Consider the following 26,716-nt stretch of genomic DNA (forward strand, 5'->3'; position numbering starts at 1 on the left):
AGGCAGAACCATAGCTCTTCTACCAAAGTGTTATGTTATCATGTCTTGTAAAGCGCGACGGCCGCCCCAGCGAAGGGACGTCCCGGCGCTATTGTAGGAAAGACTGACAGAGCAAAAGAAACAGGCAAGGAATAAAATGCAGAGAAAAGATCAGTCTTAATGGCCTTTCTGAATGCCTTTCTGAATGCTAAATAATTATCAAGGCCACGGATCTGCCCAGGGAGTGCGTTTCAGAGAGTGGCAGCTCTGTAACGAAAAGAGCGGCCACTGGCCCTAACTCTACGTGTCCGGGGATCCACCACCAGGTGCTGACCCTGTGAACGGAGAAGCCGTGTAGGGATGTATGGCAGCAGAAGATCGGCCAGGATGGGAGGAGTGGCCAGTTTCAAAATCTCGAAAGAGATGCATAAGGTTTTGAAATCAATGCGTCTGGCCACAGGTAGCCAGTGAAGACTGCGGATGGCGTTTGACACAGAGCAAGATTTGCGCACACTTAAGTGTTCTTGCTGCTGCATTCTGTGCCCTTTGGAACCTCGAGACCTCCGCTTTATTGGACCCTAGATAGAGGGAACAGGCATAATCGAGTCTCGACATAACCGTCGGCTGAAGAGGGGTGAAATCCCGAAACCGGTCCTAGGATGCTTGTTTCCAGTCCAGGGAGGACTTGGCTTGGCAGTTCGGGCTGGACTGTTCCCATGAGGCACAGGGCCAAGACTGATTTGCATATGGCTGGGTTCAAACTGAAATGGCATGGTGAGCAAAAAAACTATGGATTTAGGCCCAGATCTCTCTACTGGGGTGAATGTATGACATTGTTCTGCATTCTGTCCATCAACTGTTGTTTTTGCACGTGCCTGATATAAGGCCAGTGTCTTCTACTGCAAGCAGTATAAATATTTCAAATATAACTTTCCATTCACTACTTACTCATTTATCTCTCTAACTGTACTGGGCCCCCTAGAGCTGAACGTATTACAGCATTACCTTCACCGCAAATGGTCATCTGATGGATCTTTCTCCGCCGATAGAAGGGGTGGGAATTAGGTTATCCAAAACCACATCATTAGCCCCCCAATGAGGACCATTAATTGGTGACCAGCTCACAAATTGGAAATAAGTTTCAAATACACTACACTCAAGACCGTTCTGTATAAACAAAATATTGCAATGGGGAGACCCAATCTCTTAAAGAAATTAAGTCTACCTAGAATGATACAAAAACTAGAAGTTATGCTGCTGCCACACAGAATGGAAGTAGCAGAACTTGATATTGTGAATAGATCAGCTGATTCTCCCTACAACGCATTTTGATTAAGAGTAATTCAATACAGTTTAAAATAAAGAACATGAGGACACAATAATAGACTAAGGCAATTGATGTAGGTAGTTATTCAATTAATGTTCAAAATTGATACAGATAATCCACTTCTTTAACAGTTAAGTCACAGATGTATTCAAGCATGTAGTGCAAGACTACACATTTCTTAAGAGGTTCAAATCCAAAGAGAATTGTAAAAAAACAAATAACTATAGGAAGTTGCAGACTTCTCCCACCATTAAAAGCAAAAACAAGGCTTAAGGAAACTATTTTAAAGTCCTCTAATGGCGAGTCATTCAGCATTGACAAAAAGAGAATATGAAGCAAAAAATTGGTTAGTTCGGCAAAGAAAGATTTCAGGTCAACTGCATGAATGCAGCATCATCAGCAAAAAGACAGTCCAAGATAGGATTTTAAAGGATGATTTTAAAATAAAGCAATCGTTGCGTTAAAAGGGAAAAAAAAGTATGCAGTTGAGTGGATGTCTCCCAAAGAATAACAATAGCAATTTGTTGTTCCTCCTTTGGGGTTTCTTTTTATAGTCCTTATGAAAATTTAATGACATGGTGTCACTCCACTAGCCAGTGCATTGTATGATTAGTTTACGTATGCTGACTTATAATACATTTAGTTACTCCTGCATTCTTTCCCAATCACTTCATGTGAACAACTTGATTTTCCGGGCCTCCGGTTTTTCAGCAGTAAGAAATATACAATGTAAGTCTATGGAATCGGGTTGGAGTTGACTTTCCCACTGAGCCTTCTCACAATGAACTTTGAACAAATGTCCTTCGTATATAAAATTAAAATATGCCCAAAACAAATAATGCAACATTTGCAGAAATGTCAACAAATAATGCACCCGAAGAGAAAATTGCTGCTCAAGAAAGAACATGTTTAATTCTTTAAATGAATTAAACTTCATTGAAATCAAATAATGTATTAAATCATCACTTTATAATAAAAGAATAATAAATGTTTACCAATGTATTATTACACAACCTAGATGAGCATTGGCTATGGCCCACTGACAGATTTTCAATGTCCATACATGACTTTTAAATTATTAAAACCCATTTTACTAAAATAGTTTCTAAAAAACATTTCTTCAATCATCAAGGTCTCTATCACCTCCGTTTGTTTCTAAAAAATATTTCTTCAATCATCAAGGTCTCTATCACCTCTGTTTGTTTCAATTTCCTATCTACTTGTATCACCTAAATGCACCACAATCTACCCCTGACATATTTGCTATGAAAGGCAATAGAACCTTTAGGCCTCACCATTAGGTTCATTAGTACATGAAGAGTAAAACCTTATTTTTGAGTAATCTTGATATGTAACTATTAATAAACGTTAAGTAGTTAACAATGTATTTTCACCTTTTTCTTACTTTCAAGCACTCTTTTACAGTACTGTTACTTCACTTCTCTGTTGCCATATCACTTCGGTCTTGAGCTATGTGCACAGTAAGGTTTTTGTCTAATTCTGTAAAAGTGTCATGTAAGATCTTTTAAAAATACTTGGGGGCATATTAACAAGGGCCGGTGATAAATATCACAAATCACGCTTAGCGCTTGCATATTTATCGTCCGCTATCTCTGGAATTTATCGCCCGGTTAGGGCGTTATCAACAACCCGCTTCGCCAAGGCGATTAAAATTCCAGAGTGTGAGTGGTTATCGCCGTTTTCCATGGTGGAAAACTGCGATATCCTAGATGATAGGGTCTGTGCTCTTAGCCACAGAATCTACCCCCCATGTTAAGTATGCCCTAGTCAGGAATTTAAGACGTTAAATTCCTGCGTTAAGGCATACTTAACATGATTTAAATAATCGCTACCCTTGCTTATTAATATTGCGAAGCTGCCTTCGATATTTTCCCTGGTTGGTTTCACAGCCACGCCTACTTTAAATCTCATTAGCAATGCAAAGTTAGGCGTGCTGGAAACGGGCGCTAAATCTGCTGATAAGGCGATAAAATTATCGACGCTTTTCGGACGAAAACTGCCGCAAAAGCGGCGATAATTTTATAGCGCCGCCTTGTTAATATGCCCCTTAGTTTCCTCAAGCGTAACCCTGCCCAGATTTAAGGCAATCTGAGATCAATCCTTAAAGTAGTGAGGCATTAATTATCTCTGTCCCGAGCCGGAGTAACTACATTTTGATTTTGCTGAAGACATTTGCTGACAGAGGGTCGCTAAAGGTTTTGAATAGGATCCCTGAAGCGTTGTTTTCAGGGTGTCTCAGAAATCTATGGTGGTGGGGTGTTAATATGAGGTGTGGAAGGAAGGTGCTCCTTAGCTGTCCGCATGTCACTTTTTATCTTTTTCCTTTTCCATGTAGAAGGAGCAAAATTCCTTGCAATTTGGTTGTGGTTTAGAACCTGTAGAGGAAGGTTTGGGTTGCTTCATAGATTGTAGCTTGGCAGGTTCGAACTGTTTTGGATGAATTCTAACTATCTAATTGTACTACAAAGAAATTCCCTTTTGAGCTTCTGATAAGTTTGTTTTAAATGTTCCACAGTGATCTTAGCTGTTTCTTCAAGCGGCGTTTACTAATATAAGGTTAAAAACCATAAGTGTAGGGCCTGCTAGATAAAGTAGATTTAAGATTGTTTTGTCAGTCTGTTCTGGTAGTGTTATACAGTCAGAGTTCCGCATGTTCAAAAGGATTGGTCATGGGTTCACTTGTCATAGAAATCGTTTTTTTGCTTAAATTGTCCTACTTGTAAATGGCATTTCCTAGCTAATGATTTTTTGTTGACAGCAGCTGTGAAAAAATCTACAGTGTCATCAATACAGACATGGCTAAAACTGGAACTTTTTGTTTAAGCGAACAATTGTTACATTTTATTTACCAGTTTATAATCTTTGTAGGAACTTTGGTTTTGAGAGAGGGGTGTTGAACACACTTCTCCAGCAGCAACCACAATCCCTGTCGGGGTGAACCAGCAGTCACAAAAGTAAAATTAACCTGTGCTTAACCCTCTGATAGCTTGGCACAAAAGCAGCCAGTCTTGGAGGAAATGTGTAAAGTATTTATACAGTAGACCAACAATTAAGTGAAAACATAACGCCAGAAAAATCCAACACACAATTTAGAAAACTAGAGAAGATGTTAAATAAAATACCAGAGGGCATGGCCAAGCAAGATGGTTGGTTAGACGTGCCCCGTACTAGCTCCCACCAAGGAGAGACTAATCTTCTCGCAATCTGCACCAACTAAGCCGTGCAGACCCCCCACATACCTAGGGATATGCTCCCCCTGTTGATGCTCAAGTGGGGGCAAGTAGAAACGTAGGAGAGGGGTTCTCGCCAAAGACTCAGTGAGAGATTACATGCCTGTACTTCCTGGGCTGTGGACCTCTTGCAGTGTCAGAGACCGGCAGGTGCGGTTGCTGTGACAGGGAGCGGCACCCTGCTGACGCCATTGTGAGGCGGGTGTGACTAGCGAGGCCCTGATGGTTGGCCGCTGCTATAATGTTGCCCCGCCACCCCCCTGCCATGGGTGCAGACAGAGGAGGCCCTGACCGGATCTGCGAGGCCAGCATGGCGCTGCTGAGACCACCCAGGGCTGCGTGCGACATTGGGGTCCTGCTGCCTCCCATATTCACAGGTCCCTGATACAATGTGGCCCTGTTCAGACTGAGGGAGGTGCTAAGCCCAGAGTAAGGTGCAGGCGCCTGTAGCCTCGCAAGTTCTGAGAACCGGCCCTGCTGAAGGGCCTTTTGGTTGTCTCTGCCTGACATTCAAGAGAGCTGTAAGGGAGGCCCGGGGGCTGTTCAGCAGTGAGTTCCCCTATGGCAGACGGTGAAGGATCTGCAGGCTGCAGTTGTGGGCCCGAGTGCAGCGCGGCGCTCATGGAAGACCACCTAGAGGACGCGGTGGGGCATTACAGGTGGAAAAACTCTCACTTTCCTGGCTTCGCAGAACTCCTCGAGGAATGGATTGCGGCTGAACTTAAACCGATCAGCCTCCCCATTTTTTTCTCAATTGAGCAGGCTCATAGGGCACTGATGCCTCACCGTGCCCCTGCGTGCTGCCCAAGGCACTTATAGCTTGCATGTTAAACTATAGAGACAGGGATGCAATCCTGCAACACATACAAACTTGTGTTTCCCCTGGTATGGCAACAAAATAATACAAATCTTCCCGGACTATACTCGGAAGGTACATGATCTCAGGAGATCTTTCTTGCAAGTCCAGAAACGGCCGAGAGGCAATAACATCGAGTATATTTTGATGTTTCTGGCCAAGCTGCGAGTCCTCTCGGGAGGCAGTGGAATGGATGGACTCCTTAGGGCTACGTCAAGAAATGAGCGAGACTGTGGCGCAAGCCAAGGTGCCGTAAGTTGTGACGTACAGCCAGAAACCGTTAGTAGACAATATAAGTCTGCACAGGAGACAGAGAGGGACACAAAGGTTTCTAGTGTGCCCGAATGGAACCATACATGCTGAGCAGCTACCCCTAGAGACCCAGAACACCTCCCCTTTCTGCCTAGCCCAAGAGAGACTGAGCGACAATGTTAACAAGGGAGGAACTTGAAACTGGAATGAGTGCATTTTGGTGCGGTGGTGGTTAAAAGCTCTTTGAGCCTGTATGACAGGCTTGGGTAGTGCCCGTTATCGACTGCGCATTATGCAACTGAATGTGTGTTCTACTACTCTCTTCTCTACCCTCCTAGTTTGATTGGAGGGTAGGATCTGGAGTGAACTGGTTGTGTATTGTATTATTTACCTCCTTGGGTGGGTCTGTTTGAGGCCTAGTCCTGCACGGGCTGTAGAGCCTCACTTTGGGACTTGTGCCACATGGGGGATCTAATGACCTGAACTGTATTTACACTTAGGGTTTTTGCTTTGTAGCACTTGTGCTTAGTCAAGTTATAGGGGTGGGAAGCAGGGGTTTACTATCTCCTTTCAACCATGAGTTGTGCCTGTGGTGGGGGGGGGGGGGGGGGGGGGGCGGGATTATAGATTCTGCCCGTAGGAGGGTTCTGGGACTGATAGTAGTTGCTTGTTGTTTTTTTTTTCTTGATTAAACTGTTCGGATTTCAATTGTTTATGGGTAAAACTTCCATGGATGATGTGTACAACCTACTGTACTTTGGACCTCATTGCTGGTTGTGGGAGGTCGGCTTTCACCTCCTATTTTATACATGGCTTGACTGGGTATGAAATATAAGATGACGACTTGGAATGTCTGTGGTTTAGATAACACCACGAAGTGCCATTGACTACACGTGTTCCTTCGATATGGTGTGGCAGTGGCCTTTCTTCAAGAGGCACACTTGTGGGGCATTTGCCTCAAATGTTTGAGAAAGTGGTTGAGGGGTCGGGTATATGCCACGTCCTATTTGGGGAATGCACGAGGAGCTCTTTAATGGATGGCCCCGGGTGTCCCGTTTAGCCACATGCAGGTCAAAATAGACTGGGAGGTAAGGTTTGTAATACTGGAAGGCGCACATGCTACCCATAACATCTGTTTTATCAATGTATATGCCCCCAACACTGATGACCGTGCCTTTATGGGCTCCGTGTTGGGAGCCGCCAAATTTCCAGTGACAACAGAGGTTATCATGGCAAGGGATTTTTAATTGGTCTTAATGGCCAACTTGATAGATCTTCTCCCCGAATAGGTACTAAACTCCACCTATCCGCTTCACTTACCCAGCCACTGGCATCCCTAGGGCTAATTGAAATTTTAGCGTTCACGACAGCCAAACACTTGCTTATTCTTGCTTTACACCAGCTGTTAACACCTATATCTGGCTAGACTTTTTTTTTTTTTTCTGTCCCACTGTCCAGGACATATAGGTTTCTAGACGCTCCATACTTGGCTAGGTACCTGTTAGACCTGACACCTTGGCGTGGGTCTCCCTTCCATTTTTTGCTGTTGCCTCATGTGTTTTGCTGGTGTTAGATGCTCAATGCACTGTGCCACTGCTGTCCAGTGCCACAGTGCAAGTGCTCACTATTGAAAATTAATGTATGAATTAGTGATTCCCTGATTGGTTGGTTTAGTTTACCTGTCAGACCTTAGTACAGTGCACCAGGAGTGCCCAGGGCTGTTAATGTGGCTGTCACATTGCACCGCATCACAAGAAGCGCCCCGCAACACCGAAGAAGCATGTCGCCGTCGTGGCCATCGTAGCTGACTCATTGCACTGCATCAGGAGAAGTCTCGCATCGAGGAAAAAGCGTGTCAACGACACAGCCGTCGCATCTTGGATGACGCAGCTGTAGGTGTCGCATTGCACCGCATCAAGAAAGGCACCTCACATCCACGGAGGAGCGTGCCGCCGTCGGAACTGCTGCAGTTATCGCATAAAGCGGAAGCATCTCGCAACGTCGGAGAAGAGTGTCGCCGCTGTCGTCGCATCACTGAAGAAGGGTGCTGCAGCTGACGCGTCTAGTCTCCTCGCACCATCGGAGAAGCGAGCGGCATCGGGAAGATCTTATAGTCTTTATTTATTTGCACCAAACTTTCATCGCATCAACATCGCTGCAACACTTTCGTTGCCCTCCATGTCGCATCTAAAAGGTACATTGACTTAGCTTAAGTCTCTTTAGTTCTTAGATGCGACACTAACTACTACCATTTTTAAGTAACAGTATTGTGGATGTTTGTCGTTTATGGTCTTGTGGTTAATCTATATAAAGAATACTTATTTTTGATTATAAAACTGGTGTGGTGTCCATCTTGGTGTTGTCACGTGATTACTGTATGTGTTCACAAATGCTTTACACACTGCCTCTGAGATAAGCCTGTCTGCTCGTGCCAAGCTACCAAGAGGGTGAGCAGGGGTTATTTTAGGAGTGTACCCCTTTACCCTGACTAGAGGCGAGGGTCCCTATTTGTCACAAGTGCATACCTGTGGCAACTAGAGACCCCCAAGTCTAACCGTACCTATGCAACCACACTCCACTCCTGATGACGTATTCCCTGGAACACTACATTCCATTATGGAGGTTAAGTTCAGACACGCTAATGTACCAGGTGTTTCGAGACACATTGCAGGATACTCTTTAAAAAGTACTTTGATTAACTGGGAAAGCGCAGGCTGCATGGTTACTGAATGAGGTGCCATGAAATTGGTGGTGCAGGACGTGTGCTTGACCACCACAGTCTGCATCTGCTGCACATTGGAGGATGACTTGACTTGCCAGGAGTCGACCCTAGAGACATAATTGACCAATAGACCCGGGTTGCAAAAAGAATTGGACCAAGAATGTAAAAATATAATTGAAATATGGGATCAGCTAGAGAAAGTTGGTAGGCGCAGATGTTGTATGGAGGGCGATAAAGCTGGTCGCCTATAGCCTAGCTTGGTACTGTCCGAGTCCTCGATTCACTATATCATGCCTTGAGAAACACGTGGGTCAAGTATTGTATACACAACAAGAAATTAGTACTTTCTACATGGCACATCTGTGGGAGGTGTACGCAGCCCTGACCTTGGAGCTAGATCCCCACTTGCTGACCTATTTGGCAGAGCTGCTGCTATCCAGGCTATCTCCCGAGGATCATGAGCAATTGGGGGTGAGAGCCATAGGTGAGCAGGAATAAATTGCTGCATTTTCTTCAGACAACATGGGATGACTAATTCCCTGCTGACTTCTTTAAACTCTTCCCTGGGACCCTGGTTGATAAGCTGCTCCCTGTATTCGAGGTGACCCTGAAAGAGGCAAACTTCCTTATTCCAAGAGAGAGGGCCTCTCAGTCGTTGTACCGTAACCAGGGACGGATCCCTTGGAGGCTGGCTCTTACTGACAGAGCTCCATGTTACATGTAAACTTAACGCTCTTTAGCCAGGTACTTGCGGTGCAATTGTTGCCACACCTCCCTACCCTGTTCCAAATCGACCAGTTGGGATTTATCCCTCTAAGGAACACCTTACACAACCTGCGCCGGTTTAACCATGTTCTGCCTGCACCAGTTTAAGAAGAAGACTAATATACGCTTGCCTCTCGACATTGAGCAAGCTTTTGACTCCATGCGAGGGGGCTAGCTCGGGCAGGTACTTGATCGGATGCGAATGAGAAACGCATTAAGTGGGTTAAACTTTTTTACTCAAACCCTCCGACTAGGATGAGGACTGGACAAAACGTTTCGGTCAAAATTGTCCAACAGCGTGGCACACTCCAGGGATGCCCACTGTCGCCCCTAATTTTTGCCTTTGCCGTGGAGCTGCTTGCGTGCCAGCCCATGGGCTCTCCATAAATGGAGTATACGAGTTGGTAATACTGATCACGTATTATCTATATATGCTAATGATGCCATGATCTACCTTAGTCAATGGGACATCTCTGGGCACATAATGCTTAATATTCGCATGAATTCTGGGAACTGTCCGGACTACGGGTTAATACTGCAAAATCAGCCCTATTCCCATTAAGCTGCCTGAAGGCCCTCTCCATTGACTGTCTTCCAGATGCGGGGACCTTGGCATGCAGGTCTTACACAGTGAGCGTCGATTCTATGATCTGAATCTGGGCTAAGTTCTTCATAACCTATGCCCTTCTATTATATTTTGGAGCACACTCAGACTGTCACCCATGGGGAAATTAGCTTTATTTAAAATGGTGATTGGGCCACGATGCCGCTACAAGGAACAATGTATGAAATTCCCCGAACGATATTTAGGGATTTAGGCAAGCTGCTTGTAGAGCTTCTCTGGGAAGTCTAGTTGTGTAGAGTGAGCCTCGGTACCCTGCAAGGACCCTGGTATAGGGGTGGAATGGAAGTCCCTGATCTGATATTCTATTATCCAGCAGCACAATTACAACACTGTTCAATGGTTAGATGGGGAGCCTAATTGGGAGCACTCCCTGTTGGACGGCACTCATGCCAGACACAAGCTTGGGGCACTGCTGATGAGTAGGTGAATTCCTCCTGAATTACCTTAAGTGATCTGGATGATGGGCAGTTTCTGGGAGCGAGTGGTGCAACTAATTTGGCAATCGGCTTATGCGCCGGATTTAGAAATTTGGATAGTTCGCCCCTTTGCACAAATGGCCAGAATGATGGCGATAGATAGATGGCAATTGGGTGGATGCTTGATGCTCTCCTACCTCTAACAGCAGGGCTTTTTATTACACTACAGGGCATCATCAAGATGTTTGGACTAGGGGGTGGTCAATTCCTTCACTATGCCAAAATAGCTCCCATGGCCCGACATTTATGGCCATCGTTCCCTAAGGCCTCTGCACTCACACAAAGACTGACCCTATTGTCTATGGTGGGGGGGAAGGGGGGCTTAAACTCATAATGCACACTTACCAGGCTCTCCGTACAGACAGACAACTGATGCCGCTCCTTATAGAGGAAACCTGGCAGAATCTCGGCGATGAGCCTATTGTCCCTACTATTTGGCTAAAAATTCATGACTGGGTCCGTAAAGTATGTATGCGCTTGGTTTAAACAAATACAACATAAAAACACCTGGCTTATCTCTCCCCCAAGAGACTACATGCCACCTATCCCATTCGAGACCATGCATGTCCTCTGTGTGGTGAGGAGACTGCAGATTTCTAAAATATATGGTACTACCCCCTCATCAAATCATGTTGGTTGGAGTTACCACAACTCCACCATGCAACAGGATGGGAAGGGTTGCTTACAATAAATCGATGCCTATTGGGACTCCTACTCTGCTTCAATCTAGGATTGTGAGGTAAAAGATTCACAATGCTAGGCCTCATAGCGGCTAAAGAGAAACAAAGCCATCAGTTTGTTTGCGGTGACACCCCCTACAAATGAGGCTTGGTGAAGAGATTTATTAGAGTGAGTGGCAATAGAGGAGACGCATATAAGGAGAACACGTAGAGCTGCTAAGGTGGCTGATATTCTGCTCTCCTGAGCCGACATGACCCAGGCACTGTTGGAGCCAGAGGAAGAGGGCCAATCCATCACGGATATCCAGACTAAAGAAGTTAGAAAGATTCCTTAATTGTAACAGTGACCAGGGACATGTGTGGTGGACCTACACACTCATTGCATGTTGAAAGCATGTGTCGGTGGATAAGCAGAAAATAAATTCTTCTTAATTGACTAAGGGTGATACATATTTTAGTCGAAGTACTATCTGGCAGGACAGTCCTGTCACTCAGACGATTATGGTCTACCACTATACTGTATGTATTCAGAATAACTTTTGATTACCCACTATATGGGTGGGACCGCTGCCTGTTTGGTGGTGTTCGACTATTATACTGTGAACCATCATAAACTGCCATTTGAAATCACAAATATTTAAAATAAAAATAAAACAATCCAGTCAGTAAAACTTGAGATATGCAGTTTTGAAGCTTAGTGTAGTGCCTGTAAGTTCAAAGCTCCACTAAATCATTTGGTTGTACTATACCGGGGTAAAGTCACAAGCGCAGAATGACTGCGATACTGTGCTGCCTGGACACAGGGGCCAGGTTTGTCCCACTGAAAACGTTACCTTTTCAAAGTCTCTGGCGTGAAGAGTTCCATTTGCGGTGAAGGGCGAGGAGCCCATTGTGGATGATCAACACTGTAGTGCGAAGATCTGATTGGGCGTTGCGGACTGTCCTTTCTAAAAACTGCCCCTTGGCGGTCACTGCAGGCTTTCACTGCTGTAGCGCGAAGTGCCGATCTTTCATTGCTGATTGTTGCTAGCAGTTTCTGTAGCGCGTAGTCTGCCACCCACCAATGCGAAGCTTCAGTGAATCCGAGTCTTGCCGCGAATAGCCCATTCACGGTTGTGAAGAACTGAGAACTTGAAGGATTTTTACTTTTCTTGCAGAGGAGTGTACTCTGATGGCAGCCAATGCTCCAGCACCTAGTGAGGCACCTCTTGGGTATTAAGGGCTCACTCTAGCAGAGGCCAGCAGGGCTCAGGAAGCAAGCCAGCTGGGCAGTCCTTAGCAGGGAGGCCTCTGGAGCTTTTATCTCCATTTAGCTCAGAGCGTAGGAGGTCAGACAAATGATCCTCGAAGTCACTCCGGTCTTCTGGTAACAAGGAGATGGTCCCCTCTTCAAGCAGCAAGTAGGTGCTTTAAGTACAAGCAGTCCTTCTAATTCTTTCACAGGTATAGGAGTGTACTGAAGAGTTGGTCTGACAGTCCTATATTTATACCTGGTGCATCCTTTGAAGTGGTAGAACATTCTAGCCCTCCCCAAATGAAGCCTCACCCCCCAAAAACACACATCTGGTTCTGGAATTTCTTTCCTCCCCTTCCCGGGCTCCAAGAGGTCTATGGTGACTATAGACTGCGGTTAAGTTATTTGTGGGTGTGCTGAGGAGGCACCTTTGAAACACAAGTTGGGCAGGACACTGCTCTACTTTCTAAAAGTGGCTTTTCAGAATTGTAACCTAAAATCAGACTATACCATTTCTACCTGTTCAGTCAAAAGTTAGCACTTAGTAAGTGTAATAAGGTAACTCAGTTATATTATGGGAGAGGTAGGACTAACATTAGTCAAAAATTAATTCAGGAGTTTTTCACTACCAGGTTTTGTGAAATCTAAAATATATCCAACTTTTTAAATACACTGCACCCTGCCCTATGGGCTGTTTGAGTCCTACCCGAGGGGTGACGTATTAAAAAAGTAGGTTCAGGTCGGTCAAAGGGTTTATTTTGCCAGGTCATAATGGCAGTTTAAAACTGCACACAGGCTGCAATTGCAGACCTGAGACATGCTTTAAATGGATGCTTATGTGTGTGGTGCAATAAGAGCTGCAGGCCGCTAGTAGAATTTCATTTAGAGGCCCGTGTACATGTAGTACCACTTTACTAGGGACTTGCAAGTAAATTACTTTTGCCAATTTGGTGTACTACAATTGTAACATGTTTTAAGGAGTGAGCACAAGCACCTTAGCACTGGTTAGCAGTTGTAAAGCGCACAGAGTTTCTAGGCCATTAAAACCACTTGAGGGGAGAAGGCGCGATGTTTTGGGGGGGTGGAGGGGGAACCCCCATTATAGGGTGTCCGGTAAAACCATCTTCATTCAAGATTTTCATCTCTCGCTGTACATCTATTAAGCGAGTGACCTGCTCTGTGTGTAGTTCTGATTGAGTAGTCAAAATATCAGACCTCTGATGGGTAGCGCGAATAGCTCCCATAGCAACAAGAACTGGGTAAGTAGGTAGGGGTTAGCTCAATATCTGTTATAAGTGAGGATATGTATTCAAACAGTCTGAGGCTCTGAACATTGAGTGGGGTGTGGATAGGCTCCAGGTAGCGCAATTAAGACAACCAAAATATGGGCTATTTGAGAAATTTGCTCAAGTGTAGGAGTTTTACAATGCCATAATTAGGTTCCGTTTTGGTAGTTTTCTTAATTATTGCTCTGAGAGCAAGTTTATGGAGGGGTGCTATGGTAGCAACAAACTCAAGTCTAGCTGAAACTAGGTCAGCGGATCACTGCTGCAGGAACAGCAAGAGGAGCTGTAACTGTGGACGTGTTCAGCTGACTACTGGAAACACCAATGCTTCCACATGCTTTACTACTCCACATTCGATCCATTGACCAAACAAGCTTTCACTTGCGCCACCGGAACCCACCTCTCTAATGCAGAAATTAAACCCATTTTCAAGAGGACAAACTGACAATTATTCAAACCAATATTACTTGTCATTCAGTGCAGGAATACAGTAAAACAGTAAAGGCTATATGGCTGCGCCCACCAACATAAGTTCAGTTTACCCTTTGCAAAATGAGAGATGTGTTTTAGGTGTCGCTACATCTAGCTTTAGCTCATGGTGACTGTATGGTTAACTTTTATTTTGTTTCATCTTTAAAGTGCAGGAAGAAGTGTAGAGAGACACTTTGCATATGGTCAGCCTCCTTCAGTTTTTAGTTTTCGTGTATTTTTCAAAGTTTTGACAATGTTGATGGGCTATTCAGCAACATCATGGCATTTTGAGGATGGATACACTGTTCTGTTCGTGTTCCAATTAGTTTTTGATGATAACACTGATTATTTTGTTAAAATGTGTGGTTGGCATAGCTTGTATTTGAGATCCATGTACTTTCTGATGTTTACATTCTGCTGACAATGACATGTAATATGTAAATTTGTTCAGAAGTTAATTATTGTTTGGATATCTTGGCTTGTCAAAAACACTCTTCTGTTAATTAATTTCCCTTGTACATTAGATTGTTTCAGTTTACTGTTATAATAACATGCTGGATTTACAAGTTTGTTAGTTTTTGTTTTTTACAGAATAACTACAAATGTAGGCTTCCATATGAATGCAGCAGAACTACTGTCCCTTTGTCAGACTTGTGTACTGTACTCCCTTTTGCTGTGTAGGTTTAGTTAGTTTTCAGATTACAAAACTTCATCTGCTGGCTTCTTTTCCTTACAATACTTTAGATGATACAGCTTTACTCTAGTTATGCTATTACAATACTTTTGATGATACAGCTTTACTCTAGTTATGCTATTGCAGTCTCCTGAGCAATAGGGCATTTCCACCTTTCATATTTTTTTAGACCAAGATGTTGCTGTTAGGCAGCACACACTGTTATCAACCACTTCCCCAAACAAAAAAGCAAATTAACTTTTTGAATGCTACATCGAAAAAAGCATTAGCAAACACTTTGATGGTATTAATTGACCATAGCCTTCCTGAGTAGGCTGCATAGCACGTATACTGTAATTACTATTTTATGCAACCTCTTCTTTTTTTTTTTTTTTTTTTGTTTTTTTTTAATGCAATTTTAAAGCCACTTTTAATTGTGATTATCTTTTCAGTGTTGGTGGCCCTTTATGAAGAACCGGAGAAACCAAACAATGCATTGGAGTATCCTTTGTCTTCCTTCAGTCGCTGCATTGATTTCAATGTGAATATTTTAGGTTACATTCTTGCTTCCAAAGTGCATGGTTATGGATTTCCTTGTACCCCTAGAAGGAAAGGACCCCAATTTATCAAGCAGACTGTCAATTTTATTACGAACTCCGCGACTGAAGAATACAATTTAATCCACAGTTTGAAATCAAAGACCTATATATGTATCTGTTTTTATTTGGTTTTGGTGAGAATTGCAGTATGGGAGGCAACACATGTCCTGACATCATGAAAACACAAAAGTACTATTTTCACTTGTATTGTACATCTTGCTCCAAGGGGCCGCAGAGTTCTTTACAGAATATATTTACTGTGATGTGAGGGGTTTGATCATGTGTTGCAGATGCAACTTTTTGTAGTTTGACTGGTCGAGAACAGATTACAAAAACCAAGATATGATGCGCGGTGGGGAAAAATGTGCAGTATGGACAGTGCTGGGCAGCAACTTTTTGCAGTTTACATAATGATGTTCTACTACTTAAGAATTGAGACACCTGGACATACATTGATTTGCCTTGACTTGAATTGTTTTTGGTCCGTTGTAAAGTGGAAGAAGCCTACAATGCTAGTTCTCTCATCACATTTTCACAAAAGTAGGTTCTTGGGGGCGTGGCCAAGATGGTAGCAGACCTCCGCCACCATCTCCTTCCCAAACTAAAACTCCAGCTGGCCCTTCAAAGGGGAGGTCAAGAAGCCTCATATAGGTCTGCACAGAGCATACCAAGGCTGACTGCGGCCTTGGAGTACCACACCTTGTCACTTATTATCTCACCACTCAGTTACACTACATGCTAGAGTGGCACAGATCTACCTCAGAGAAACATTGGTCCTTCATAGATCAGGTGATTGCCGGGATGCACGTATGGAAGGTCCTCTGGTTGGTGAAACATAGACTGTGGGGCGTCTACCCTTTGCTGGTGGCCAGGCCACTTTGTTGATCTGGGTTAGGATTTCCACCTCCTGGGTCCTTACCACCCAGTTATAGTCTCTTACACTAGTTATAGACCCTTCCCCTGGGCTGTGATTGAGTGATTTTAATGCATGTCAGTAAGCCAACTGTAAATTAATTGTCTATTTCTTCGACCCTTGGGGCCTGATGTTCTTCGACCAACTCACTTAGTTATGGTATAGCAGAATCCGAATGATGGCGCTATATCCACATTCGCTGTTGTGTTCCCCAGCCCTCCGTTAAGCCTCGTCCTGCTAGGGCCCTTACCAGTTTTGAAAAATGTCTCGTCACTGAATCAGATGACAAACTATTGTTATCTGAACTGCACAAAATCCTGCTTCAGACGCCTGTCAAGGTGGCTGTGCAACACAGATTGGAAACAGAGTTAGAACATATCCTAACAGACAAAGAATGGGCGGACATTTATTGTAGTGAGCTATTTCTGCGGCTAGTGCAATTACTAAGGAGACAATGCTCAAATTGACCCTCTACTGGTATTACACACCAGAACGCCTATCGAAGTGGAAACCAGGTGCTTCCCCTATGTGCTGGTGTAACTGTGAGGCCGCAGGCATGTTGACACACTTGCTCTGGCACTGCCCCAAACTCAAACGTTACTTGAAATTGGTGCTTGCAGATATTGACCTATTTTTGACACAGGCCTACCTCCGCTCCCTAGCTATATCCTCCTCGGTCTCCCTAACGCTCTCGCATAATGCATCCATTCTCCTAGACTTAAGGCTATAACTCTAGCGCTTTGTGCAGCCAGACAGATAGTCGTGGCTCATTGGGATATGGACTATGTGCAATAGCATATAGACTGGGGGATACTCTGGGCATGGATTATTTTTTCTCTGCAATAAACCACCAGCAGTAACTGTTTGAAAAGTTGCAGGCCCCTGCATTAATTTTTTTGCAAATTAATTTGGAGAACTCTCTAGCCCGAAATAATTACAAATGCTTTATCTAGCGAGACCTTGACAGCTGAGGCTATGTTAGCTTATTCTTTTAATATTTAATGTTTTAAACTGCAGAAGGAATTGTTGCACCACTGCGCCTACCTGTACGCTTCAGAAACCTTGTATTTCACCGCATTGCTCCCCGGTCCACCGCAAGATTTCCTGTTTGCTGTGGAGGGAGCTGCGGTCACATTTACTTCCTGGCGAGGGGAGGCGGAGATCAGCTGCTAATAGTATAAAATTGAATGGCCGACGCTTCGCGCAGCGGGCGCGCTGGCGTTGAACCAAAGGCAAGCCCATCTGCGCCCGGCCGGGACCAGGGGCCACAACCCCTACCCCTTTTCTTAAAGACATAAGGACTTACTCCCAAAAACTGCTACATGAACTTCGGCCTAAGACAAAACTGAAATGCAAGTCTCTTAAACCAGGAAGTTCTATTTTTAATTGTCCCTGCTGTGGTTTGTCCTTCGCCACACTACCCAGCAGGGAACATATTGCTACTACCACTGCCCCCACGAATTTTATCACACACATGCCCTCTGTTAAAAATAAGGAGAAATAGCAAAAAATTGGCTAGTACTGCCACTATTCTAAGACCTCAAATTCACTTATGAGGGCACATTTTGGGAGACAACAAAATGCGTATCAGATCTTTGTTTTCGTCGAATTAATCCATAAATTTATTCATTTCAAATTACATTATAAACCTTCCATTTTCAAAAGATCCAAAAATTTCACCTCGCATCAATGAGCAATATTTAAACGAATTGTTCACACCATTCATTAATATATTCCAAGCATTCCTGACACCATTCATTTATTCACTCTAAACACTCTGATTCAACAAAACATTCGTTCATCACATTCTGCCTATCAAACAACATACAAGACTGAATATACAAAGAGTAATTTGAAAACACAAATACAAGACTTTTTACAAGACCACAGAGGAAGTTACTGAACTAAATGCTCTCTGTTATTTCTTTTCAAAGATTCACAATTCTTGTGGTCACACCATAAGGTCTACGCGTTTCGAAACCCCTTAGTTTCTGGGTCTCTCATCAGGACCTGTAAGTTAAAAATAACAAAAACCTTTGAGTAACGGAGGGACGCCCAAAACCTTCTCAAACCACCTAAACACCTTACTTGGGACTTGATTTACCTCTATAGAATGAAGAGTAGATCAGCCGATCTCTCTGACAGTGACTCTGAAATTAGGAAGAAACTGGAAAATAAGCCCACAGTTCAACAATTCTGGTGATGTTAGAGAAGCAATGTGAGACATCACAATCGCACATTCATTCCTATTTGACTTACATTGGGTGTTCATCGTTCTGGGAAAGACTTGAAAAGGTCGCTTGTCTTCACTATATTGATCTGGCTGTGACTGCCACGATGTTTAATGTAGTATCTCGTCCACTGTGGAGAAGTATGCATGATTTTAGTACTAAGAAATGGACTCGGATGCGTTAGCGAATTGGTTCATAGAAGTTTTTAGTACCTTAATTGCGTGCGAGAGACTTGGAATAGTGTCCGAAGGTGACCCGGTTGTCAAATTCTTTAGTAGAAGCTTTTAGTAATAAAAAATAGTGTTAGCGTTCCTTGCTGTTTCTACCGTCAGTTGTTCAAACCACACGCTTATGTTCAGGGCTTACCTGAAAAATCATCGCTAAAGATGTCTGTCGGTGAACGCTGTATCTAGTTACGTGACTCTCCGTGAACTGGATGAATATGTTTGCTTGAAAAAACATGAGAAACTGACTTTAGTTCGCTGGTCGTTTGAAACAAGGACGACAAGTGGGTATACCGCATAGAAAGTATAACGCATTAGTCATGATTCCCAACGGGAGCGATAATAAATGAGGTATTAGTTGTTCTCTTTTCAATGAAGGGGATATCTTATCCCAAAGCCAGTTAGCGTGTAGTTTGGAAAAGAAAAGGGGAGAGCCTGAGATGCAGGCTTACCTGTATTTTGCTCGTCAGTCGCCGTAGCTGTCGGTAGCCGTCGGTCTGCACTATCTCGTGTCACGTGACATCACGTGATATCGATGTTTATATTTGCTCTGTTAAAAATAAGGCAGCTCTCTTAAAGTAATTCACCTTTTTTAATATAAATTGTAGGTCACTTCCCAAACATAAGGAGGACATCTATGACCTCTTATTGAATATACAACCAGATGCCATTTTCCTTACTAAAACATGGCTAAATGAGAGCTCTGGACCAGATGTTGCGATCGCCCTGCCACCCAACTATATGGAGAGACGTTGGAGGAAGTACTATGCGCCTGAATTCAGAAGTATTTATAAACTGGCGAAAAAGAATTACCATGCCCTGTGTAACGCTGCTCGTGCGGAGTACGTAAATAACACCATTTCATTGGCACATAACAGCCCTGCAGTCCTATTCAAATTAGTGCAAGATCCGTCAGGCGCAACTTGTCATCCAGCGCCACGTGTGCTAAATGAAGCTCAATGTGAGGACTTGGCAGAGTTTTTTATTGGTAAAATCGAAAAAGTTAACACAGAATTTAATACTACGGCAACTAATGTGGAGCTGCAAATAAAGATCACTTCCTCTACATCAGGCTGTGCCGCTCTTCCAGTGACGCAGGCCACTATTGCAAGACCTTGCAATACTCTTGAAAACTAGCTGCCACTAGATACTCCCTCCTTCAGCCGCATCCTAAATAGCCTTAAATCTGGCTCTCCCAAGGACCCTTTCCCCATTCCCATTCTTCACAAATTGGAACCTCCACTACTCAATTTTATGTTGGAGCTGCTTAATGCATCACTACGTGAAGCAATAGTGCCAGCGGCATGAAAACATGCCATGGTTATCCCACTTTAAAAAAGAGAAAAAAAAAGTGAATGCTGATCCGGCAGAACCATCTATCTTCCGCCTGATTTCATTACTTCCAGCTTTTTGTAAAATTTTAGAAAAACATATCAATCAGCAACTGACGCAGTTTGTTGACTCCCAAAAAATCCTACATACATCACAATCTGGATTTAGAGCTGGCTTCAATACAGAATCTACGCTCTTGGGAGTTACAGAAACTCTGCGCTAATGTCTTGACATAGGAGAAACTGTGGCACTCGTATTGCTTGACTTGAGTGCTGCTTTCGACACTGTCACACACTGCCCTTCTACAAGTCGCGGGGCATTGTAGAATCAACACTCAAGTGGCTGACTAGCTTTCTGTCTGACCGGACTTTCCAGGTTTTTTTCCTCCGTCTGCAAGCTCTAAGGCCCATGCCTCTCCTTATGGAGTACCGCAGGGTTCTATCCTCAGCCCATTGCTTTTTAATATCTGTTAGGCCCCTTGCCACAGTAGCTGAAGAGGCTGGGTTATCCATAGTCTCGTATGCTGATGACACCCAGCTAATCTTCTCTCTGTCCACCAGGGAGGCATCTAATGTGTCTTCTCTCCAGGTAGGGCTGCAAAAGATAGCTAGCTGGATTTAGACCAACAGGTTGAAATTAAACGGGGGGGGGGAAACTTAAGTTTTAATCCTCGGAAGAAACCAAGATCTCTGGGGCCCCCAACATTGGCCGCCTCAAATGGGTGATCTTCCACAACCGTCACAATCAGTCTGCAATCTAGGCATAATCATAGATGACCAACTATCTGAGGCAGCAAGCAGTCAAGGTCGCCTCAATCTGCATCACCATACTAAGATGGCTCAAACAAATACTCTGGATGTTGCCTAGTTCCACACACACAACAGTAATCCAGGCCTTGATTGCGTACAGGAGCCAATAAGGTGGTGGTTATAAAACTGCAGGTAGTCCAGAATTCTGCGGCCAGACTGATTTGCCCGTTACATAGAAAGGCCTCTATCTCAGGTTCTCTCTGACCTCCACTGGCTTAGGATGGAGAATCGCATTAAATTCAAGGCCCTATGCTATATGCATAAGATTAAATTGGGTTCAGCGCCACAGTATCTAAGTGCCTTGGTACACCCTTACCTCCCTACATGTCGTCTTAGATCCTCTACTCAGGGAAAGTTTGAAGTCCCCAGGACCAAACGATCGCGTATGGGTGGTCGGTCTTTCTCTTACTTGGCGCCTTCACTGTGGAATTCACTTCCCTCACAACTCCGGCATGAAACCATCTATTACAACTTCCGCAAAGACCTAAAAACATGGTTATTCAACCAATAGTGTATCTCTTCTTGCGTGGGTCCGATGGCGCCGGGAAACCTCTGGGTAGCTGTGCGCCTTAGAAAATTAATAATCTAATAGACTTTGATTAGTGCACAGTGATGTAGAGGAACCCCCTTCCCCCATCCCTTCTGTTCCTTCACCAAGTTTGAGAGTGAACTGAACGTTATTCTTTCCCTCTAATTTGCCCCCTCCCCCTCCCTCCCCCCCCTTCCGATGTGTGGCAGGTTCTGCGTCCAAGCTCTGCAGTCAGTTACTCAGTCTGCCCCGCGGGGAGCTCCTTGTCATTGCACAATTGCTCGAACGGGATCAAGGCACCTTCCTGAAACCCCAATGTAGTTACCCCTGCTGCTGCCATCGCTGTTACTTCAGCTTACCAAATCTGCTCGCTAAATGGGTTTCTATAGCTTAAGCGGGTTCGGTGCATATGGGACCGTGTTCGTCATGAGGCTTAAGCTTCTCTGATAGCTACTATAAGCCTCGCACAACAATCTGTTGGCCTATTGGGGGAGCACTCCTGCGCTAGGAAGTACTCGCTCACTACCCTCTGTGCTCGGACTGTGGGAGACAGTCCCAGTTCTTCCAGATGCCTGCCCGCTAACCAGCAGGCATGCCACTGTAGTTGTGCCGCCAAATTATAATGCTCTAATTTTGGAGTGCTTAGGCCTCTCTTGTCCACTGGGGGCAGTAGTTTAAAGCTATACGCTGCCTCCCCTTTTTCCATAGGAAGCTTCCTAACATTGCATGTGCCATACGAAAGGTGTTCAAGGGGATAGTTACCGGCAGGTTTGGAAATAGTATAGTATAGAAGTCGGGGAAGAACCACCATTTTTGAAAGAGCTATCCTGCACTGCACAGATGGTGGCAGTGTACAGCAGAACGCTATCTGTGGACCGAGCGTGTCTATGGCCATAGTGAGGTTACCATCTAGGAGATCACAAGTGATGTGGTAGACGTTAATGCCCAAATACCTGAATGTGTGTGCAATGCCCAACGGCTGTCGACCATGAAATTCTGCTGTGGACAGTCTGGATGGAGTGTGAATAGGCAGGTCTTTGACCAGTTCACTCCTTGCCTTGAGGCATTGTGGAATTCCGCCAGTATGTCTGTTATAGCATCTATGCCATCCTGCATGTCTCATACATATATTAACACATTATCTGCATTTAATGAAATTGTGTCTCTCTCCCTCAGTTAGTATCCCCGATTTCTGTCTTTCCTGCCGGAGCCTCTGCGCTAGCGGTTCCACCACCAAGACGAACAGTATCTTGGACAGAGGGCATCCTTGGTGTGTGCCCCTACTAATATGAAAGGGGGCTGATATGCAGCTACCTATCTTCACCCGCGCTGTGGGTTCTGTGTAAAGGAGTAGGATTCATCTTTGAAACCTCCCTTCTATGCCCATGGCTGTCAAGGTTGTGAACATGTAATCCCAATCAACAGTATCAAATGCTTTCTCTAGGTCTAAAACTACACACGCTGCGAAGGGTCAGTTCGCAGGTGCATGTTCCAGCACTCAATAGTCTTGATATTGTGTGTAGTGGAGCGGCCTGGGATAACCCCATTTTGGTCCAGGCGATCCAAATGCAGGAGATGTTCCAGCAACCGCACCACCATGATCTTACTCAATATCTTGTAGTCCTTTCCTAACATGGCAAGGGGCCGGTAGGATGCCAGTTATATGGGAGTCTCTCCCCGGCTTTGGGAGGGAGAGCAGTTGTGCTTCCCTGAGCGACGGAGGCAGCTGCCCAGCTACGTTGTACACCTCTAATTAGGGGTTAGTAGATTCTCCTACGCCTTGTAAAACCAAATTGGTAAACCATCCAGTCACGGGGTCTAGCATGTTGCAGCTCCCATAATGACTCCTTGAACCTCTTGCTCTGTGATGGACGCCCTGAAATTTTCCCTCGTCAGTCGGCGTATACTAGTCCGCTTGATCGCATTGTGAAATCTACGAATTGAAGTTTGGCAGTATACTAAAGGGGGGGTGGGGGGGCGGTCTCATAGAGTGAGCAGTAATGTATATTGAACGCTGCATGTATTTCTACCTGGTTGGTGGCCAATTGTTAGGGACACTCTTATTGCAGTTAAGGGACTGGTTGTGACAGCGCTCTTCAATAATGACTCCAACAAGCGGCCTTATCACCCTCTGCGTGCCGCCTGGCCTTGTATGACCAATAATCTAGGCACCTCAGTGACTCCATGAGAGTGGCATGTTTCTCTCATGCCTCTTTTAGGGCAGGTTTCTGAGTAGCATAGTCTCTCGCGGCAACTTTCCCGTCTCCAAGCGAGGCCTTTAACTTGAGCAAATTCCAGTGCAGTGCAGCTCTTGCACACCCCCCTGTACGGATGCAGTGGCCTCAAATCGCCTTCATGGCTTCCCATTCTGTTAGTGTGGTTTCTACCGTTTCCCAGTTGTCTGTGAAGTAATGCAGTATTCAGTGTGGGTTGGATATTGGAATGCTGTGTCCTCTAACGCAGCTGGTTGTAGCCACCATGTTGGTACTGGGGAATACCAGTGCTCCATATCGTGTGGAGTAGTAAGGGGTTATGGTCTGATAGGGTCTTCCCTAGATATTCTGCCCGTGACTTGTAAGTGTATGGCATGGTGGCAGTCATTATCGTCCAACCGCACATAGATTGTGCAGTGGTGAAAAGTAAGAATAATCTTTAACATGTGGGTACATAACACGCCAACTGTCTACTAACGACTAGCGTGCCAGCTATTGAGTCAAGTGGGTCGCCAGTGTGATTACTGGGGAGGAGGGAAGAAGTGGGTGAGACGGATCCAGGAGGGGGTGAGACTGATCCAGGAGGGGGTTCATTACGAAGTTAAAATTTAGAATCGGAGGGGAGTTCCCTTGTCCCATTCTCTCCTCCCCCCCCCCCCCCCCCAATCTGAGGTATAAGCATTGCTGCACTAATCCGCGTTGTCTGTCCAAAAATGAGTTCAGGTTATCATCTGCTGTCTGCCGTGTAACCATTGCTATGTTCTCTGAGATATTGCTCCTATTCAGTATGTTGGACCTCGCCTCGGGCTGCGTCTCCTCCGGAGTTCGCTCTGGTGAGGATCTCCGCTCTAGCCGTATGTTAGCAGTAGACAGTGTTTGCATCTGCTATTCTCAAGCTTGTACTGGGGTAGGGGCTCCTGTAATGGCCACAGGTCCACCAACTCATCCACGCCTTCGCGGGTCTCCTGGTGCCCTCAGCGATCACTCTCGTGTATGCAGTGAGGTATGGGCTGAGGACTCGTATTGACGCTGTACCACCCAACCCCAGGTGTTGTCCGGTTCTGTGAAGTAGCTGGTGTAATTCACGATTACCTTAAGCTTGGCTGAGATTAATGAACAGAATGAAAGTCCAACCAATCGTGCCAGTTTTGTCACCCCTAAGGAGGCTCTGCGCCGTTGTACAGCCAATGTATAATCCGGGAAGATCTATATCTTTGCATTATCATGTGCAATGGGCTCCTTACACCCTCTACCTGTATTGTGGCTTCCTTGTCTCTGTAATTAATCAGTCTGGCCATAACTGGTTGTGGAGGCTCACTCGGTGGCTGGCACTCGTTGTGCTTGTTCAACCAAATAGTGGGGGGGACAGTCCAGTGGGCGATGCTTTGCGCTCCAGCCACGTTTTGAAGAATGCCACTGGGTCTGCACCTTCTGCTCCCGCTGGAACGCCTACTATACGGATGTTGTTACGGCTCAATCTCCCTTCAGCGTCTTCCGCTGTACATTCCATTCTTGCACTTTCTCCCGTAGATCCTTGATTTTTATCTTCTACTTCCATTACAATTAGTTATAGCACTTAAAGGGTGGTTTTGGTTTGTGTTACCCGTGCTCTCTGATAGTCTTGGGGCATCCACCCCACCTCTGCGGTCTTGTCTGGTTTCTGCAATTACAGTCAGGATTTGGTCCAGTTTTGTGGCAGTCTGGGGCTCCACTGTACTTTCTGAATCTAGTCTGCCGGCGCCAAAGCATTGCGCTGGTTGAGTGCCCCCTTGCCTCCCCATTTTGAGCACCAGTACTTTTCCTGCAGGGTCCAAAGTGCGTCCCAATCTGTCTTCCACTGTATGCGTATGGACCCGCCTTCCCCCTGGACTTAATGCCACGTCTGTTCACCAGGGTGGCACAAGCAGTCCAATCCGTGGGAATTCTCTGGTTCCGACTGCATGGAGGAGGGCGTCGTGCTCCAATTGTTTCGCAGCCTGAGTTCATTGGCAGGCCTAATCTTGCCACCAGTGCACTGCGACATGTGTGTTCAGTCCCTCTGGATTTAGGTAGACTGACATTTAATGACTCTGACATCAACCTCTATGGATGTTATATTTTTGTAGGCGTGATCAGGTAAAATGTATAATTTGCATCTTTCAGCATTCTAGTAAAGAGTTTAAACATGCTTTAGGGAAATCAAGTGAAAGGCTCTCAAAACTTGAACCATTAACAATTGTATAGAACATGTGTTGTCTAAGAAATAAGGTATACTACAAAAGTACTTCCTCAAATATAGGCTTTCAGATCAAATGCTTTTGCAAAAGAAATTGTGATTCTTAACTCTTTGTAGTTTTCTGAAACAACATTTGTGTGTGGCTGGTCCAGAAACGGCAGATGTTGAGACGCTTCGTCTGGAGTTAGGTGAACTAAAACAAAAATATGAAGCTCTACAGGAAGAATTCAAAGAGTACAAATCTAAGGTATAGTAATTTATAAGGTTTTAATTTTTTTTATTTTTTTTTAAATCCATTAAATTTGTGTTATATCTGTAAATGTGTTTCGTTTGGCGATCCTAGAAAAGTTAAATCCAGTTTTGAAATGATTTTTGCTGACAAACGTATGTGGATATGTGTGTGTGTATATATAATGTATGTGTTTCCTAGAGAAGTTACAAATTTGAGAAATTACATTTATTTGTTGTTGCATTTGATGGTATTTTAATTAATGTTGAATAAGGATTCAAATTGACTTTATCGCAATTTTACAGCACGGCGAGCCGCCTCCAGAAGAAAAACGGCCAGAATAGTACTTCCTCCCCGAGTGGCTAATGCAAAGAAGGACTTCTTATGTACAGCTGTCTATTTCCCGTTGTAGTCTAAATAGATGTTAATAAATGCTATTGAAAAAGTCTATCAATTGTCTGTTTGGGTGTGTTGGTAGGTTGGAACATAGCATGTCAATGGGCTGTGCTGGACCGGTTGAGGCCTTCCATCTCCTTATGATCTAGCACCTGGCTACAAGGTAGGCCAAGTCGAAAAATCTGATTATGCCTGATCAGATTTAGGACGCTCGTAAAGCCCCTGTAGACAGCTCTCCGAATTGTTTAGTTCTTTGCCATCCATGGTTGATGAGAGAATGGGGCTCTCTGCGTCCCAAAAAGCCTGGACAATTTGGCAGTTCAAGAACATGTTTTAGGTCTGTGTTGGGATTATGGCAGAGTGGACAGTTTGAAGTGTCACCTATGTAAATTTGACAGGGGTTAAATACCCTTGGAGTATGTTATGCTG

The 26,716-nt window shown here is 44.6% G+C and overlaps 1 protein-coding gene across 2 annotated transcripts in view; it reads left to right on the forward strand.

Moving 5' to 3' along the window:
- MYCBP (MYC binding protein) overlaps window positions 1-26,339 on the forward strand; it is a 76,534-nt gene extending 50,195 nt beyond the window's left edge. For both annotated transcript variants that reach the window (XM_085647866.1, XM_085647867.1), the window contains exons 3-5: window positions 15,050-15,098; window positions 25,780-25,909; window positions 26,197-26,339. In XM_085647866.1, the coding sequence (XP_085503992.1) occupies window positions 15,050-15,098; window positions 25,780-25,909; window positions 26,197-26,235 (218 nt within the window). In that variant the 3' untranslated portion in view covers window positions 26,236-26,339. The remainder of the gene's footprint in view (window positions 1-15,049; window positions 15,099-25,779; window positions 25,910-26,196) is intronic.
- The last annotated feature ends 377 nt before the right edge of the window (window positions 26,340-26,716 follow it).

Source organism: Triturus cristatus, chromosome 3_2 (genome assembly GCF_964204655.1).
Source record: "Triturus cristatus chromosome 3_2, aTriCri1.1, whole genome shotgun sequence".
NCBI classification, from domain to species: domain Eukaryota; kingdom Metazoa; phylum Chordata; class Amphibia; order Caudata; family Salamandridae; genus Triturus; species Triturus cristatus.